The sequence below is a fragment of the Bos indicus genome, chromosome 22 (genome assembly GCF_029378745.1).
Source record: "Bos indicus isolate NIAB-ARS_2022 breed Sahiwal x Tharparkar chromosome 22, NIAB-ARS_B.indTharparkar_mat_pri_1.0, whole genome shotgun sequence".
NCBI lineage: Eukaryota > Metazoa > Chordata > Mammalia > Artiodactyla > Bovidae > Bos > Bos indicus.
Genome location: NC_091781.1, coordinates 56,303,018 through 56,321,692, shown reverse-complemented (window position 1 = coordinate 56,321,692; position 18,675 = coordinate 56,303,018). Strand labels below are relative to the sequence as shown.

Here is an 18,675-nt window from a genome sequence, read left to right as displayed (position 1 = left end):
CTGAGGGGAGCTTGGAGAGCAAAGAGCCATGCAAACACAGCTTCTCTCATCCGTAGTCCTGCTTGGAAACCAGAATCAGAATCCTGCCCAGGGCGGGGGAACTTTCGCCTCCCTTCTGAAAGCCAAGTAGATAAAACATCACACAGCCAGTCCTAAAACCAAAGGACAGGTCTTGTGCCCCAAATGGATCTCCTAAATCCTCACTTGGGAGTCAGTTTTTCCCAGATGCAGTCACAACAATCAAGGGAGGCAGATGGGGGTACCCTGGTTTACCTCCAGCTAGTTCCCTGCCTGGCACCATCCCCAGCACACAGCAGGTCCTCATTAACCTGGAGCAGGGAATGGCCACCCACTCCAGTATTCTTGCCTGAAAATCCCCATGGACAGAGGAGCCTGGTGGTTCAGAGAGTTGGACACAACTCAGCAACTAAGCAGCAACTTCTTAGTAGTTATAAGTAGTGACCATGGAGGCTTCCCTGGTGGCTCAGGAGGTAAAGAATCTGCCTGCAATACAGGAGACCCAGGTTCAATCCCTGGGTCGAGAAGATTCCCTGGAGAAGGGAATGGCAACCCACTCCAGTACTCCTGCCTGGAGAATCCCATGGACGGAGGAGCCTGGCGGGCTACATGGAAAGGGGAAGCCCCACCCGAGCCCTCCTCGCTGCCCCCTCACTTTTTACCCGCTCTGTCCTGGAAGACCACCTGGGTGGGGCTGGCGGCTCCCCGCCTCTGGGCACAGGGCTCCACGGGTGTCCTGATTCCTGCCCTAGAGAGCGAGGAGGAGTACAGCGATGATGACGACATGAGCTGGAAGGTGCGCCGGGCAGCGGCCAAGTGCTTGGCAGCCCTGATCGACTCTCGGCCCGACCTGCTGCCTGACTTCCACTGCGCCCTGGCGCCCGCGCTCATCCAACGCTTCAAGGAGCGCGAGGAGAACGTCAAGGCCGACGTGTTCGGGGCTTACATTGTGCTGCTGCGGCAGACGCGGCCCCCGAAGGGGTGGCTGGAGGTCATGGAGGAGCCCACCCAGACCAGCAGCAACCTCCAGATGCTGCGAGGACAGGTGTGCCTGCCTATCCCCCCTTGCCCCCCACCTCACAGCCCTTCCCTCTGCCCACTGCCCCCCATCTATTGAGCACCTGCTGTGTGCCTGGTCGTTTGTATGAAGTGCCAGGACTGCATAGTCTCGGGCAGATAGCCAATAGCACAAGTAGGGTTCCAGGCCACAGAAAGGGGGTTCAGTTTTATTCTAAGAGGGTAGAAGCCGCAGGAAGGGGAATATGGTACCCCATTCACATTTGAAAAAGTTCACTCTGGCTGCCGTGTGAGAAATGGATTGTAATGGCTGCAGCCATGTAGGTGAGAGGCAGGAGGTTGGACTTGAGAGCTAGTTTTTTTCTTTTTTTTTAAAAAGTATTTATTTATTTAGGTATTTGTTTGGCTCCGTTGGGTCTTACTTGTGGCATGCAGAATCTTTAGTCGTGGCATGCTAGCTCTTGGTTACAGCATGTGGGGTCTGGTTCCCCGACCAGGGATTGAACCCCGGGTCCCCCGCACTGGGGGCACTGAGTCCTAGCCGCTGGAAACCAGGGAAGCCCCGAGACGTAGTTTTTTTGGTTTGCAGATGGATGTGGAAGGTGAGGGGCAGGGAGATGTCATGTGACTTCTCAGCTCTGGCCAAAGCATGCAGTGCAGTCCCCGAGATGGTGGAGCAGGGCATTCGCAGAGTTCTGTTCTGGACATTTATTCTGTTTGAAGTCCTCGTTGGATGCCTGAGTTGCGATGTCAGGTGGGCAGGTAGCACACAAGTCTGGTGTCAGATGTAGATCTGGGGGTCATTGCTTCAGTGGCATCCGAACCTCCGGAGTGGGTGAGCTCATCAGGGAGGGAATCCAGCTGGGGAACGGAGAGGGGCCCCCCGATCTGGTGACCTTGAGCTGGCTACTTCTACTCTCTGCCTGTCTCCCAAGTGTCAGGTGGGCCCAGGACTAGTGCCTGCCTCAGAGGGTGAGTGTGGAATGGGGTGTCTGGCACAGAGTGAGTGATGGGGAGCTCAGGGTGGAATGATCCCCTCCACATGCTGGGGGTCCCTCCTTGCCAGGTGCCTGGGCAGAGCCCCTCAGTAGTGGGTGGGGTGTGTGGGCCTGGGTGGTCACTGGCCGCCTCCTCACCCTGACTTGCCCACAGGTGCCTCTTGTGATGAAGGCCCTGCAGCGGCAGCTGAAAGACCGGAGTGCCAGGGCCCGCCAGGGCTGCTTCAGCCTCCTCACGGAGCTGGCGGGCGTCCTCCCGGGCAGCCTGGCAGAGCACATGCCCGTGCTGGTGGCAGGTAGGGTGCCCTGGAGCCTGGGGTGTGCTCCTCCGGGCTTCTCCCCTGAACCCAGCCCCCAGCCCTCACTCCCTGCCGGTACCACCGTTCAGCAACCTCCAGCGACTCCCCACTGCAGCAGTGAGTACAGGGCTGGGGTGTGGCCCTCTGTCCTGTTTTCATGTAAGTTTCTTGGCCTGTATCCTCAGCCCTGGCTCCAGCCGAGCTCTGACCTCTCAGAACCTGCTGGTGCGTAAGGGCCCAGGTGCTTGGGTCCAGCTCAGACGCCTGTGGGCCCACATCCAGGGAGGGCTGAGTTGGGTCGGGGTGTGTGTCCTGGTAACCCGGGCACCCACCCCACAGGCATCGTCTTCTCGCTGGCGGACCGCTCCAGCTCCTCCACCATCCGGATGGACGCCCTGGCCTTCCTGCAGGGGCTGCTGGGCACAGAGCCGGCCGAGGCCTTCCAGCCTCACCTGCCCACTCTCCTGCCACCGGTGATGGCCTGTGTGGCTGACCCTTTCTACAAGATAGCAGCCGAGGCCCTGCTGGTGCTCCAGGAGCTGGTGAGGGCGCTATGGCCACTGGACGGGCCTCGGAAGCTGGACCCCGAGCCCTACGTTGGAGAGATGTCCGCGGCCACCCTGGCCCGGCTTCGGGCCACCGACCTGGACCAGGAGGTGAAGGAGCGGGCCATCTCCTGCATGGGCCATCTTGTGGGCCACCTGGGCGACCGGCTCGGGGGCGACCTGGAGCCGTCGCTCTCGCTCCTCCTGGACCGCCTGCGGAACGAGATCACGCGGCTCTCGGCTGTCAAAGCACTGACGCTGGTGGCCATGTCCCCGCTGAAGATCAGCCTGCAGCCCATCCTGGCCGAGGCGCTGCCCATCCTGGCCTCCTTCCTGCGCAAGAACCAGCGGGCGCTGCGGCTGACCACGCTGGCGGCCCTGGCTGCCCTGGCCCAGAGCCAGGGCCCTGGTCTCCCGCCGTCCGCCGTGAGGGCTGTGCTGGCCGAGCTACCCGCCCTGGTCAGCGAGAGCGACATGCATGTGGCCCAGCTGGCCGTGGACTTCCTCGCTACCGTGACCCGCGCCCAGCCGGCCTCCATGGCCGAGGTCAGCGGCCCCGTGCTGGCCGAGCTGCTGCGGTTGCTGCGCTCGCCCCTGCTGCCGGCCGGGGTGCTGGCAGCCACTGAAGGCTTCCTGCAGGCCCTGGTGGGGACCCGGCCGCCGTGCGTGGACTACGCCAAGCTCATCGGCCTGCTCACGGCGCCTGTGTACGAGCAGGCAGCGGAAGGCGGGCCCAGCCTGCATAAGCAAGTGTTCCACTCGCTGGCCCGCTGCGTGGCGGCCCTCGCCGCAGCCTGTCCCCAGGAGGCGGCGGGCACGGCCAACCGCCTGGTCGGCGAGGCCAGGTCGCCCAGCTCGAGCCCTGGGGTAAAGGTCCTGGCGTTCCTGTCACTGGCCGAGGTGGGCCAGGTGGCCGGGCCAGGCCCACAGCGGGAGCTGAAGGCGGTGCTCCTGGAAGCCCTGGGCTCACCCAGTGAGGACGTGAGGGCGGCCGCCTCCTACGCGCTGGGCCGCGTGGGCGCGGGGAACCTGCCCGACTTCCTGCCCTTCCTGCTGGGGCAGATGGAGGCCGAGCCCCGGAGGCAGTACCTGCTGCTGCACTCGCTGCGGGAGGCCCTGGGGGCCGCCCAGCCCGACAGCCTGAAGCCCTACGCCGAGGACATCTGGGCCCTGCTGTTCCAGCGCTGCGAGGGCGCCGAGGAGGGCACCCGGGGGGTGGTGGCCGAGTGCATCGGGAAGCTCGTCCTCGTAAACCCTCCCTTCCTCCTGCCCCGGTTCCGGAAGCAGCTCGCTGCAGGTAGGGCCCGGGGATGGGCAAAGGCAGCCCAGATTGAAAGTGGGCAACGCGCCCGAGAGGTCCACACTGGGTGAGCTCGTTCAGGTGATGGGGGTCTGAGCATCACGGTGTTGGTAAGATTCAGTGCAGAGGAGCCGTTAAAAACAGTGTTTCCTGAGACTTGGGGGCCTTTTTCAGGGGGCCCCTCTGGGATGGAGGGGACACAAGTCTTCACGTGTCCTTCCAACAAGTAAACTTCTCAGGATGCCACTGGGCGTTGTCAGCGGCCACATGCCCCAGGCAAAGGTTAATAAAGGCGGTTCTCTGAGGGGCCAGAAATGGCAGGCCACAGAATGCAGCTCGTTTCGGGGACCAAATGTAAACGTGGACTCAGAGGGGATGCCAGGCCCCGTGGCTTGGAGAGGGCCAGGGACGGGGTGAGGAGGGCAGGTCTCATGTTGTGGGGTCAGAGCGCGTCAGGATGTTCTGCAGCTCAGGGAGGAAGAAGGGCAGGTGGACAGTGGGCTCTGGGGCAAGTCAAAGCCCCTGGGAATGAGAGACCTCCGGGCCCAGAGCTGGTCTGCTGGTCTCCCTGTGGTCAGCGGTGGGTTAGTTGCCATAATGCAGGCAGAGTACTTGGTCTGGTGGGTGGTACCTAATTCGTACTGTTAGCATCTGCTGTCATTTCTGTGTTAGTGGTTCCAGTTGGGCCCTTACTGGGTGGCTGGTGTTGAAGCCGCAGCTCTGGCCCTCACTGCTGTGTGGACAGGACGCCTGTGTTGAGAGTATCACCTGTTACACCCATAGGGATCTTCACAAGAAACCTTGGGAGGCGAGGTTCTTGGCCTGAGAGGCAGTTTTTTTCCCTTTTTTTTTAAAAAAAATTGTATTTATTTTCGGCTGTGCTGGGTCTTTGTTGGTGTGCACGGGCTTTCTCCAGTTGCGGTGAGGTGGGGCTGCCCCTGATGTGGTGCTTATCATTGTGGGGGCTTCTCTTGTTGCAGAGCACTGGCTCAGGAGTTGTGGCACTTGGGCTTAGTTGCTTCTCAGCACGCAGGATCTTCCTGGACCAGGGATTGAACCCACGTCCCCTGCATTGCACGGTGGATTCTTAACCACTGGGCCACCAGGGAAATCTGAGCCCTGCCTTTTCATAGCTCAGGTTTGCTTGGGCCTTGCACCCACTGCTGAACCAGCTAACTGGCCACATTTCCTTTTTTACCACCAGCTATGGGACGCTTCGAGCCAGAGCAGCTGCCTGGTACCAGCAAGTTCATGGGACTTCCTCTCTCTGCACGCCCCTCACTGTGGTCTCCATCTCACTTTGTCCTTGGCCTCATTTTTCTTAGTTCACTTAATCCTACTCTACATGTATTATCTTCACCAGCCACCCTGAATCTTCTTAGGAGCTAGTCAGGGTGGAAAGAGGAAAGAGGAAAAAAAGCTGCAAGTCTGAAGTCCATAACTCACTCCCTCATACCCAAGCATCAACTTGTAAACTTTGTCCTGAGTCTTGAACTAAAGTCTGTGGGTGGAAACAGCCTTAACCCATTCAGTGCTATGGGCTAGGGGGGTGGAAAGTAGAGAGGGGAGAGAGAGATGGCCAATTAATTTCCTCCACCCTGATGGGAAGTGTATTTCCTTCCCTTTCTGCAGCTTCTTTACCCGGAAAGCAAGCAGAAAAGCAAAATTAAGTGATTTTAGCCTGTCTGAAGCACAACTGCTCTCTCCTTGGAGAATGCAGGTTGCAGGGGGGCCCAGAGACAGCTCAGAAGCAGCTGGTGAATTCTGGACTTGCTGGGTGACCTTAGATCTGATTTTAACCTTTCTGGTCTCTTTTTCTGCATCTGTAAAGTGGAGATTAACAATAATTTTTGAAATTATTTTAACTAACATTATTATCAACCAGTGACTAGGATTAAGCCAAAGGATTAATTGAGATAATATGTCTAAAAAATATCTGAAAAATAGAACGCAGCTCCAAGGCCTGAGCAGAGGTCTTTTTTCGGGTTGAGCCCCATCTTGGGTTCTTATTCTCTGTTCGTGTCCTTGGGGTGGGTGCTTGAGAACCAGCAGTTGTACCGTCTCAGCTGCAGCTGGAATTCAGGAGCGATTGTGGGCTGCCAAGGAAAGTGGTAATTGACTTCCTCAAAGATGGATGTGTAGGCTTGCACGCAAAGAGGTTCCGATCCCGTCTCCCACGGAGGCGAGGGGAAGCTTGGCGTCCCCCAGGCCGGGGGTGTCCAGGACCTGCTGTGCCCCTGCCAATGCCACCCCTCCCGTCCTGCAGGTCGGCCACACACCCGCTGCACCGTCATTACAGCAGTTAAGTACCTCATCTCCGATCAGCCCCACCCCATCGATCCCCTCCTGAAGACCTTCATTGGTGAGCACCCCCTCCCCTCTGCCCACTTCGGTCCTCTCCACCCTGTTCTTGGTCTTGATTTTTCTTCCTTTTTAAAAAAATTTTTATTGGAGTGTAACATTACAATGTTGTGTTACTTTAGGGTGTACAGCAAAGTGAATCAGTTATACATATACATAAATCCACTCTTTTTTCTTAGAGTTTTTTCCATATAGGTCATTACAGAGTATTGAGTAAAGTTCCCTGTGCTATACAGCAGGTTCTTAATAGTTATCTATTTTATATATGTTGCTAAGTCACTTCAGTCATGTCCGATTCTGTGCGACCCCATAGACGGCAGCCCACCAGACTCCCCTGTCCCTGGGATCCTCCAGGCAAGAATACTGGAGTGGGGTGCCATTGCCTTCTCCGATTTTATATATAGTCGTGTGTATATGTCAATCTCAATCTCCCAGTTTATCCCTCTCCCCCTTCCTTCTTGGTAACCACGTTTGTTTTCAACATCTGTAAGCCTGTTTCTGTTTTGTAAATAAGTTTATCTGTATCATTTTTAAAAACTAGATTCCACATGAGCAATATTGTATTTGTCCTTATCTGACTTACGTCACTCAGTATGACAATATCTTGGTCCGTCCATGTTGCTGCCAGTGGCATTATTTCATCCTTTTTTTGTGGCTAAGTAATAGCCCATTATGGGCTTCCCAGGGGGCACTAGTGGTAAAGAACCCACCTGCCAGTGCGAGTTAGATGTAAGTGACACAGGTTTGATTCCTGGGTGGGGAAGATCCCCTGGAGGAGGGCATGACAACCCACCCCAGTATTCTTGCCTGGAGAATCCATGGACAGAGGAGCCTGGCAGTCTGCACTCCATGAGGTCGCACACGCATTCGATAGTCCAATATGTATGTGTACCACATCTTCTTTATCTACTCCTCTGTTGATGGACATGTTGGTTGATTCCATGTCTTGACTGTTGGAGATAGTGCTGGAGTGAACATGGGGATGAATGTATCTTTTCGAATTAAGAGTTTTCCGCAGTTACATGTCCAGGAGTGGGATTGCTGGATCACATGGTAGTAATAGTTCTGTTTTTAGTTTTTAAAGGAACCTCTATCCTGTGCTTCATAGTGGCTATACAATTCATATTCCCCCCAGCAGTGTAGGAGGGTCACTTTATTGCCACATCCTTTCTGGCATTTATTGTTTGTACATTTTTTGATGATGGCCATTCTGACCAGTGTTAGGTGATAGCTCATTGTCGTTTTGATTTGCATTTCTCTAATCATTAGTGACGTGGAGCATGTTTTGGCCATCTGTATGCCTTCCTTGAGGAATGTCTTTAGATCTTCTGCCTACTGAAATATCTTCTTCCCCATCAAATTTTTGCACACTACATTTTGCATGTATTGTGCTTTCTTGCCTGAATAAATGATTATTGACAGTTATGACAATAACAACTTTCTAATTTCAGCATTCCTTCCATATTTATTAGTTTGCATTTTATTCTCAGGAATAACTTTTTGTTTTCCCCCATTTTTTTATTCACTGATTTGTTCATATCATTATAGACTCAGGGATTTTTATTTCCTTCAGTGGATTATAATCTATTACTGTCTTTTATTTAGATTCTCAAGACTGTCTCACATTTAGCCAGTGGGAGACCTTCATGCTGGTTCCTATGTTCTGTTGACATGTTTCTATCATTCTTTTCACATATCCTTATCTTTTGCACAATAAGATGCTCCATACCCATCTTGAAGCTTTCCTGTCTCGTCCCTGGAATCAACCATTTCTCCAAGAAGCCCTGATTCCTTTTAGTGGAGAATGGTATTTATTATGTGTATTACACAGTAACCCCTGTGTACACGGGTTACCTCCTATTCTCGCCCAGCACCACAGGGTTCATGCTTGCCTTCTCCTTTTCCATGTACCCTTCTGTTATGGGAGAATGCCAGCTTCTATTTTCCATGAGATATTTACTCACTTAATCCTGGAATACACAGAAGGTAGTCACAAGAATTGCTAACCCTTATCTGTGAAAAATCAGTATTCATTTATAATTCTTTCATCTTTAGCCTGAGGGGCATCTTGTCACAATACTTTGGAGTTACTTAGATGAGTTGTTCTCCTTCATAACCTGGGTACTTATATCATTTGAAATAGTTTTTTTTTAGGGACCCCTCTCGTTCTTGATTTATTTATTGAATACATAAAACATGAACATAGTCTTTAAAAAGTCTAACCTACACAAAAAAGGTGTATGCTCAAAGAAATGCTGTGTGACTTTGTGTAAGTCTCTTTACCTCTCTGATCTTCAGGTGTCTTCATCTGAAATAACATCAAGGTAGCATTTAGAGTCCTCACTCGCTGTTCTGCCATGTGCTTTTTAGACATTACCACATTTTTAAATCCTGAAACCAGTCCTACAGTGTAGGTGCAGCTGTTACCCCCATTTTACAGATGAGGACATTGAGGTGGCTCAAGGTCCCACAGTAACCTCATGGTCAAGCATAGATTTAAACCCAGGCCACACTCAAGTCCACTTTCTTCTCTGGACTTTGTTGTGTAAAGCAGATGCTCAGAACACATCCATACCCGTCCAGCCAGGTCTGAGTGGCCCCTGTTAACCAGAGAAGCAAGGTGGGGTGGGGACAGCTGGGTGTTTGGCTGTGGCTGTGGCGCCCCTCACCCCCGCTTCTGGTCTCGCTGCCAGGAGAGTTCATGGAGAGCCTGCAGGACCCGGACTTGAACGTGCGCCGGGCCACCCTGGCTTTCTTCAACTCCGCTGTGCACAACAAGCCCTCGCTGGTCCGTGACCTGCTGGACGACATCCTGCCCTTCCTCTACCAGGAGACAAAGATCCGCCGTGACCTCATCCGAGAGGTGAAGCCGGGGGAGAACACAGCCAGGAGCCCTCAGGCCGGACTGCTGGGGCTGGGGAGAGGGTTAGGGTCAGGTTCATCAGAGCAAGCGCTGGCCCACAGGGTCCACTCTGCTCCTCTATTTCCTGGCTGTGGATCCTGGCCGGGGCAGCCCCAATCCTCTCTTAGCCTCAGTTTCTCCAAACAGGCCAAAGGAAAGACATAATGGGGTCCACATTATAGAGTTGTTGAGACGATTTAATGAGCTAAATCTTGCAAGTGCTCAGAACTGCTCCTGGCACACAGTCAGCGCTTAAATGTGGGCAACTCTTGTGATCACTTGACATTCAGCAGGTGTTCAAGGGGTACCAGACCTGCGCCTGGGCGCCAGGACTCAGCTGGCCCAGACACAAGCCACCAGTTTGCTAATGGCCTCCTGATTATTGAAATTACTTAGAGCCCACATGGTAAAGTTAGGATTTAAGAGGCAGACAGTTAAAGTGATTTAATAGACAAGTCCTTGCGTGATATAAAGAGGTCTGAACCACCTAGCATCTCGGAGAAAGATCCGATTCTGTTTAGAGATTAGGAAAGTTCCCCCAAAGGAGAAGGCATTTGAAGTGGGCTTTGAGGGGTGAGTAAGAATTTACCACTAAAAGCAAACCCTTGTGGTTTTAACAACGTCAAAGAGACCTGGATTTTTAATTCTGACTGAACCACTTACTAACTTGAGCTCGTCTCCTTGGGCAAGTTAACATTTCTGAGCCTTAGTTTCCTCATATATTAAACGGAGTTTATAGTAACACAGTCTTCCTGGGACTGTTGAGATGATTTGGTCAAGTGTCATCTTTCCAGCAGTCAGCACAGTGCCTGGCAGAGCATACCTGTTCAGTGGATTATAATAATTGTTATTAGAATTACTGTTACTATTATCATTATCAAAAGGCTTTGCAGGCTGAGCACAGGCATGGAGACTGGGGAGTCTAAGGCATGATTTGGAGACAGGACACAGTACTGAATGAGAGAGGGAGGGGTGCACAGCGGGAGCCTGGGGAGGTGTCTTCCGTGCCCCGGGGTCACAGTCCCCAGCCCGTTTTCCTCCCACCCTCCTTCCTGCAGGTGGAGATGGGGCCCTTTAAGCACACGGTGGACGATGGGCTAGATGTGCGGAAGGCAGCCTTCGAGTGCATGTACTCACTGCTGGAGAGCTGCTTGGGCCAGCTGGACGTCTGCGAGTTCCTGAACCACGTGGAGGACGGCTTGAAGGACCACTACGACATCCGGGTAGGAGGAGCCCCCGCTGGACACTGCCCGTCTGTCCCCCACACCTGCCCCAGTCACCCCCACAAAAGTAGTCGCTTTGTTCTGTTATCTTTTTGGCTGCACAGTATGGCATGTGGGATCTTAGTTCCCCAATCAGGGATCAAACCCATGCCCACCCCTTGCACTGGAAGACCAAGTCGTAACCACTGGGCCACCAGGGAAGTCCCCCGCTTTGTTCTTTTCCAGGAAGAAAAAGAACCCAGTTCGCACACCTTTGGTGGGAGTGGGCAAGGCCTTGGGAGGTTGGTTTGGCCAGAACTACAAAAATAATAGAACTTAGAGACGTTTCATGTTTTTATTTCTTGATTTATTTGTGGCTGTCCTGGGTCTTCGTTGCTGCACGAGCTTTTCTCTAGTTGCAGCGTGTGGAGGCTACTTTCTGGTTGCGGCGTGTGGCTTCCGTATTGTGGAGCACAGAGTGTAGGGTGCTCCCAGCTCCGGGGCTCCAGAATGCAGGCTCGGTGGTTGTGGCTCCCGGGCTTACTTGCTGTGCGGCATGGGGAGTCTTCCCACACCAGGGAATGAGCCCGTGTCTCCTGCACATGCAGGTGGATTCTTTGCCACTGAACCACCAGGGAAGCCCTAGGCACATTTCAAAGTGTGGAATTCACTCTGTGAACTGACTCCGTGGACTTGACTCCTAAACATACGTTCCAAGAGTTTTAGGCGAGAGGTGGTTCTCCACAGCACGCTGGCAGCCACCAAATGCCTGCTCATGGGGAACTGGCTCAGTGCACTGGGCGCCTCCCGTCACGGGTCCTGACACTGCTGCGGTGAGGTCTGTGGGCCGCCGTGGAAGGTGGCCCAGGCCCACTGTCAGATGGTGAGTTGTAGAAGTGTGGGCCGTTGTATTACCTGTCAGGGAGACAGGTTTCACCTTCTGTCCTCTTGGAGCTTTTTAATATATATACAATGAGCATGAATCCCTTTTATAATGAAAAACCAATGTAAAATAATCAAGTCGTTAATTGTGTTTGTTTAGACAATATAAAAGTGAATAAATGGAGTGGTAATCACCTGAAAGTTCCACACACTTAAGAGCCAGTGTTGTCAATCTCAGGTGTTTGCTGGGCAAACACACAAAAACGTTCCTTAGCCAGCCAGTATTTGGTGAGTGCCAGCAGAGATCAGTGCGACGGGCAGGCCGGCTGCTACTTTGAGTTCTGGGGGTCGGGTCCAGACCTCTGCTCTCCCCAAGGGCCTGCTCCTTTCGGTCCTGGGCTATTTCACCAAAAACTGTCTTCCTTCCCGTGGTCAGATGCTGACCTTCATCATGCTCGCCCGACTGGCTACCCTGTGTCCTGTGCCCGTCCTGCAGAGGGTGGACCGGCTCATCGAGCCCCTCAGGGCCACCTGCACTGCCAAGGTAAGCCCCCTGCCCAGCCCTGTGTGTACCTGCCAGGTCCCCTGCAGATGGCTCATGGTTACCATTTACTAGGAATCTCCAGAGATACAGGTGGTCTGTGAAACACTTTATTCAGTCATTATCATTGTCTTATTCTTACCATTCTATACACAGGAGAAGAAAGGCTCAGAGAGGTCACTAAGGCTACGCAGTAACTTGCAGAGCTGGCATTCAAACCTAGCTCTTTATGACACATTTCCTGAGTGTCCGGCCTTGTGCAGGGTACCACCAGGCATGCGATACTGAACATCCTAATGGGGAAACTGAGTCAGACACTTAGGATTGCTAGCTAGTGGGCAGTTACCCTGGAGTGCCTCAGGGTCCGGGGAGGACCTGGGGCAGAAGGCGCACGGAAAGCTGTGCATTGAGAAAAGCCTGTCACACCCAGGGGGACCCAATAAATGCCTGCCAAATGCAAGAACTAATTTGGGTTTTGGAAGGGTTCAAATTAACCAAGAAAAGGGCAGAGCCATTTGAATCCAGCACTGCCCGCCAAGCTCTTAACCTCTACCAGGAAGAGCCTGAGTGTTGTCTGGGTTGAGTCACAGAGTGTCCTGAGAGCAGGCCAGGAACCTGGACTTGATTCCATAAACAGTAGGGAAATTCCTGAGATTCTCTGAATAGGCGGGCAAGGTGGGAATAAGGCAACAGAGGGCAAGCGAGCCAGCTTTGGGCTGGTAAGCCGGACGGGCTGCACTTGAGTGGGGGGAAGGGGTCAGCTAGCAGGCTGTCAGAACAAGCCATTCATCGAGTCCAGCGGTGCCAAGAGCCTCCTTTAAGCACCGTGAATGAAGCTAGGAGATGGGGCATGAGCTAGGCAACATGATAGGTGACCAGCTCATCGTTTCCACTTTAGGTCAAAGCTGGTTCCGTGAAACAGGAGTTTGAGAAGCAAGATGAACTGAAGCGCTCGGCCATGAGGGCAGTGGCCGCCCTGCTGACCATCCCGGAAGTGGGCAAGAGCCCCATCATGGCTGACTTCTCGTCCCAAATTCGATCCAACCCCGAGCTGGCTGCCCTCTTTGAAAGCATCCAGAAGGATTCCGTTTCGGCTCCCAGCACAGACTCCATGGAACTCAGCTAGCACCCACCCCCTGGGGACCCCGACACGCAAGGAGGCCCACCAGAGTCAAAGCCAGAGCCTCACCCTCCTACCACGCAGGCCTCTACTCCTGCCCTTTCTCCATCTCCTGCTCGGGGCTTCCGGCACCTTCTCCAGGGACCCCAACTCACAGGCTCTGTCAGAGCTGCCAACAGTTGGGCCCTTTAACTCAGGACAGTCATTCAGAGGGGGCGTGGTAGTCCTTCCAGGCCTCCCACGAAGATGGATGTGACTTCACACAGGTTAGCCTGGCTCCCTCCAGCCGGGGGTCCCTGCTCAGTGTTCAGTCTTTAGAAATACCCTCGTGCTCACAGGAGGCAGGGGGCCGGCCTTCCTCCCCGCCGCTGTCCCAGACGTCGTCACTCCCCCGCTCCCCTTTCTCTATTTCACCTGTTCTGATCTGCCAAAAGTAGTGCTTTGGCTGGGCATCTGAAAAACTCGAGATACCTCTATGAGCTCTTCACACTTTAGCATCCAAAATGCTTTACAGTTTTGCAAGGCCAGGTGGGTTGGGTAGGAAATAAGATGTAATTTTTTTTCTAACCCCCAGACTCTTATGTAGCAAATCAGCAAACGTGTCACTGGGTGGTTTGTGAACCGTCCTCTTTACTTTTTAGTATCAAGGACACAGAAACAGTAAACGTCAGGCCAAAGAATTTTCTGCCATCCCAGGTCAATAAAGGACAGATCCTGAATCACCATTATTTTCTCTGCACAATTCCTCTCCTCAGTAGTTAAGACTGTCAGAATGCTTCCCAAGTCTTTCAGAGAGATGAAATGACCAATAATTTACTCAACAAATGTTTTGTCAGATTAGGTTTTGAACAGGACCCATCAATCTGAGACATCTATCTACTACTACTATGGGGTTTAAACCCAGTCCTGTGCCAGAGTGCCACATGCCCTGTCCCACGTGACCTATGCTGCTTAAACCGTGTGTTGGAAAAAAGGTTCATAAAAATTCATGAAACAGCTGAACCCTAGCTATTGTTACCTGAGATCTACGGCTGCAGTTGAAAGGGAAACCTGATTGTCCTCAGTCTTCCTAAGAACCACACAGGGTAACTTCTGTTCTAACTTTACAAAGTGAGGCTGAAAATGACTGCCTGCTCCAAGTGCAAGGTCCTTCCATCTGGGTCTCAGAACCGACCCTGCTCTGAGCAGATCACAGGTCCTTTACAAACACCCCTTCCTAACAGAAGGTTCCAGAGAGCATGAGCAGGCACAAGACCAATCTGTGGCAAGCTGTCATACTGAAGACTTAAGAACCAAGGGGGAGATGCCAGATGGTTGGGTTTTATGCTTTTATTACCACAAACAAAATGTGCACACGAGCTGTCTATTCATTTTCCTCGCTGCGCAGTCTGGCATTGGGATTGGTGATTCTGATGGCCAGCTGGGCTGCTCTTTCCACAATGGCCTTGCGGTTCTTGGAGGAGACGTTGTGAGCAATCTCAGCACAGTAAGATCTGGGAGAGACAATCAGTACACGGTAAGGAGGCCTGCCTGGAAGGCACACAGTGTTCCAGTGGGAGGGCGAGAGCTTTGGCTCCTTTGCTTTTAGAGCCACAGCACTAAAGGCAGGGGCTGCAGACTCACCTAATGCCATGGTAGTAGCAGCAAGCTCCTAAGTGTTCCCTGGTAGTGACTCCCCTCACTGAATCCTGCCAGCAGCCTTGCAACCCAGGCATCACCTCCATTTTACAGACAGGGAAACCAAGGCCCACCCAGGCCAGGATGGCTCAGCCCTCTGGGCCAACCTGCACAGCTCAAGGCAGTCTCAGGGAGCTTGGCCTTGCCAGTGAAAAGTTCAGGTAAACCTTCTGCAAAGCAACTACCAACCAAAATGCAACAGTCTGATTAAGCCAAGGGCTGCCCACCCAGACCATAAGCATCATTTACTACAGACAAAATTCAAGCTGAAAAGTAACAATGTCTAGACTCACTCAGTGAATGACAACACTGAACAATTCCTGAGCACTTGGCAGGTACTGGTCTATTCATTCCTTTGCAGCCACATCCCACCCCAGGTTGGCAACAAATTGGTCTCATGAGCACATTTCATCATGAGCACATTTCAGCAAGGAAATGCCATTAACAGTGGATTAAGACAAGACACTCTACACCCCTGGAGGAATTTCAGCAGACTCTAAAGGCAGCAGGCAGAGTTAAGAACTCTGCAGGAAAATAGCTTCACAGTAAGAGACAAACCAATCCAGAGACAGAACTGCTTTGTTTTAAAGTCTACTCATGCAATTATCTTAAAGGAGACTTAAGTTGTATCACACTTTCCATCTTTAAAAAAAAAAAACACTCAGGTCCTCATCCATGTGTATTTAATAAGCACGATCACAGTGATGTGTTCAGTTACTGCAATGATCAACTTAAGTTTCAGTTATTTAAAGATAAATGCCCAGAAATGGAATTTGTGAATTAGATGCAGAGTATTTCTGTGGCTATTGATAACAGACTGCCAAGGTACTATTTAAAACACACCTATCTTTATGGCAACTGGCAACATATGCACCACAATCTTTGCTACACAAAAGGGATTAAACCGAACCTTTCTGTCACAGTTCTCTACCAACCTGCTAACTCCATGCGCTCTGGGCATCCAACATTAATTCCTAAGCCCATCCTTTCCAAAATACTTCCAACATTTTAATGCCTAACTTCCTGACCTAAAGAATCTCAACGGTAAGTGAGAATACTGGTTGGTTGTTACTTGTGCCTGCAATTACTACAGGTAGGGGAAGAAAACACACTCTCCTCCGCTTAACCAAAACATACCGTTTCCCCCAATCCAGATCAAAACTGTCTAAATCACCCCCCATGAAAAAGCTTTTCTCATCCCACTGCCCTAAGAAAACCATAGGTCATTTATACACAGTGGTCCCCAAGTGTCTACATTCCTCAGAATACGTGCTGTCCTCTGCCTGCGGGCTCTCCCCAAACGAGGCAGCAACTCCTCTACTCCTGTAGCCCTCTGAAGATTCCTGTGGCCACAGCACTAAGGATCCCTTGGGTCTGGGGTCTCTATTTCATCCCTGCCCCTTCCCCCACATAAGTAATGTTCTGAAAACCACTGCCAGAGGATGCTGCAGTGCCAAGCAAAGCCATTACCTCTTTTCAGGTCCCAGGCCTCTACAATTTCAGGGCACCCCCCCACTGCCCCCCCAGCAAAGGAAACATTCTGGAGTCCCCAACAAGCATCCTCCAAGCTCCTGAGGACACAAGACTCCTCCAAATGCATTCTAGAAGGTCTAGAGTTGCCTGCCCAAACCGATCTCACAGGCTGGCTTCTGACACCTGAACCCAGAGGTGAGACCCAACTCACTTGTTGCACATCAGCAGCACCTCAAGCTCCTTGACGTTGTGGACCAGGAACTTCCGGAAGCCGCTGGGCAGCATGTGCTTGGTTTTCTTGTTGCTCCCATAACCGATGTTGGGCATCAAGATCTGGCCCTTGAATCTTCTGCGCACCCTGTTGTCAATGCCTCTGGGCTTCCGCCAGTTCCGCTGAAAGAAAACACATTGTTAGTGTCTGTGAAGACACCAACTCTGCCTTCAGGAGAGAAAAGAGGGCCAGATGAAAAGAAAATATGCCATCTAGTTGTCTTTGGGTAACAGGATTTCATAGGAGCTCCTACATTTGACCAGCATAAATACACACCTACATTCACACCCCTTCCAAGCAAAGAAAAAGCAGGCTACATATCCATGAACCGTGAGGGGCCTGTGTATTAAGATGAGGAGCCCGGCTTTCAACATCACACTCAGCACCTAAGTTTTCCCACCTATGCAGTAAATATAATCTCTCCCTCATATTGTCATCAAGCCACCTGAGATGTAACTAATATAAGCTTCTAGATACCTCAAAACAGGCCCATGCCCCATGTCATTTAAATTCCAATTTACACATCAAGGGACTGAGTGGCGGTGAGGCAGGGACACCTGGGGTTCTAGAGAGCCCTGCCACCAGCCAGACCAGTCATCTAGCAAAGCTCAGAAACCCAACAGCCTGTTTAGGAACCATCTATCTTCACCCAACACACACTTCCATCCTGGGCCACATACCTTGATTTTGACATATCGGTCTGATTGATGCCTAATGAACTTCTTGGTCCTCTTTTTGACGATCTTAGGCTTCACGAGGGGTCTGAGGGCGGCCATGATGCCTTCAAGAAAGAGGCAAGAGACCACGTCAAAGATGACTTCTTGGAAGGAGGCTTTCTCGCCCTGACCCGGGGGCTTGAACTCTTGTTGCAGAGTGTCTTCCAATCACCAGATACTGAGCAAACTGGGAATGGAATGGGTACCTCTGCCAGGCTTGCTTTCCCTCCCGACTCCGAAGCTGGCAGAATACAAGCCATTCTCCAGATGCGATCCTGGGAGGTTAGGGGGTCAGCCTGCTCAGTCAGAGCCAAGAGAGAATGCCGCCAAAAGGGGCATCCTCAAAGGTCAAGACGCAGTTTCACATTCCCAGAGATCCTGACCCGCTACCAGAATTTCGGTTAACTACACTATTCGGCTCGCAGCTCGGCTTTTTTTGGCGGTCCCGCCACAGCAGCAACTCCAGGGCCAGAAACAGGAGGAGGAGCGCCGAACAGTGGAAACAGACAAATACACGTGAGTAGACAGGGCTGAGCGAGGTGATCCGAGGACTCGAGCCAGGGCAATCAGGCCGCAAGCCTCCCAGTCGCTCCACAGCCCCCTAGGACCCCCGCATAGTCTGGCCCCAACCAGCGCCCTGCGCCCCCAGGGCTCAAACAAGCTGTCCGCAGCTCTGACTGACCCCAGGCGGCCTCCGTTGGAGCACAAGCGGCCCTGGGAAGAGAACCTCCATCACCCGCCGGGCCGCTTCGCTCGGAACTTGTACGCGCTCCAGCCAAACAAGAAGGGCAATGCCCACCCAAACGACTGCTGGGAAGGACGAGCTTTCCCGACAGGCGGCGAAGGGGCCAGAGGCAGGCCGCAGAGACGCGGATGGCCAACGATTAACACTCACCGAGTCAGAGATGGCTGCCACCTCCGTAGGCAGCGCCGGGGAAGAGAGAGGACGGTGCCGCGCGGGGGCCGATGGGACGTCACTTCGCATCCTGACAGAGAAAAGGCAAGCACTTCCGGCGTTTAGCCCTTCAAAGATACTAAAGACACGTCAGAGAAATAATACTGAAAAAAAGCCGAGGCTGCCTGTGTTTTCCTAGTTAGTAATATCTAGGAGTAGCACTAAAAATTTTCATGCCTTCAGTTGGGACCGCATAAAAATTTGAAATTTGGAACTTCCAAGACCTGGTGAGGCGGCATTCACTTCCGCCAGGAATTGAAGCCGTGCCTCCGGAGGATAATCCAATTTTCAGATTATTTCCGCCCGCGTTTCTTTCCGAAGTGCGCCTCCTTGTGGCCAGGAGAGAGCAAAACATAGACTTCCTAATAATTCTCTCACGTAGACTGTTAAAACACTCA

At 52.4% G+C, this 18,675-nt stretch overlaps 2 protein-coding genes and 1 non-coding gene across 4 annotated transcripts in view; 1 reads left to right on the top strand and 2 right to left on the bottom strand.

The window, feature by feature from the left end:
• The window catches only part of CAND2 (cullin associated and neddylation dissociated 2 (putative)), a 28,427-nt gene extending 14,514 nt beyond the window's left edge, over positions 1-13,913 (top strand). Inside the window, exons 8-15 of the mRNA XM_070776901.1 lie at positions 771-1,063; positions 2,188-2,329; positions 2,672-4,174; positions 6,444-6,539; positions 9,232-9,401; positions 10,499-10,663; positions 11,961-12,068; positions 12,964-13,913. Coding sequence (XP_070633002.1) covers positions 771-1,063; positions 2,188-2,329; positions 2,672-4,174; positions 6,444-6,539; positions 9,232-9,401; positions 10,499-10,663; positions 11,961-12,068; positions 12,964-13,191 — 2,705 coding nt within the window. The 3' untranslated portion in view covers positions 13,192-13,913. The remainder of the gene's footprint in view (positions 1-770; positions 1,064-2,187; positions 2,330-2,671; positions 4,175-6,443; positions 6,540-9,231; positions 9,402-10,498; positions 10,664-11,960; positions 12,069-12,963) is intronic.
• On the bottom strand, positions 10,988-18,327 carry RPL32 (ribosomal protein L32). 2 transcript variants are annotated; one of them, XM_070776919.1, is made up of 5 exons: positions 18,218-18,327; positions 17,287-17,387; positions 16,547-16,728; positions 14,522-14,678; positions 10,988-11,557 (listed from the first exon to the last, which is right to left on the bottom strand). In XM_070776919.1, exons 2-4 carry the CDS (start codon positions 17,380-17,382, stop codon positions 14,549-14,551), a joined length of 408 nt encoding a protein of 135 aa, XP_070633020.1. In that variant the 5' UTR covers positions 17,383-17,387; positions 18,218-18,327; the 3' UTR covers positions 10,988-11,557; positions 14,522-14,548. The 2 variants fall into 2 exon arrangements, with proteins under 2 accessions (XP_070633020.1, XP_019840046.1); XM_019984487.2 differs by lacking the exon at positions 10,988-11,557 and having other exon boundaries at positions 14,500-14,678.
• Positions 17,468-17,607, bottom strand: LOC139178757 (small nucleolar RNA SNORA7). Its single transcript, XR_011563249.1, has one exon. It is a non-coding gene; the product is annotated as a small nucleolar RNA SNORA7 (small nucleolar RNA).
• Positions 18,328-18,675: the final 348 nt, after the last annotated feature.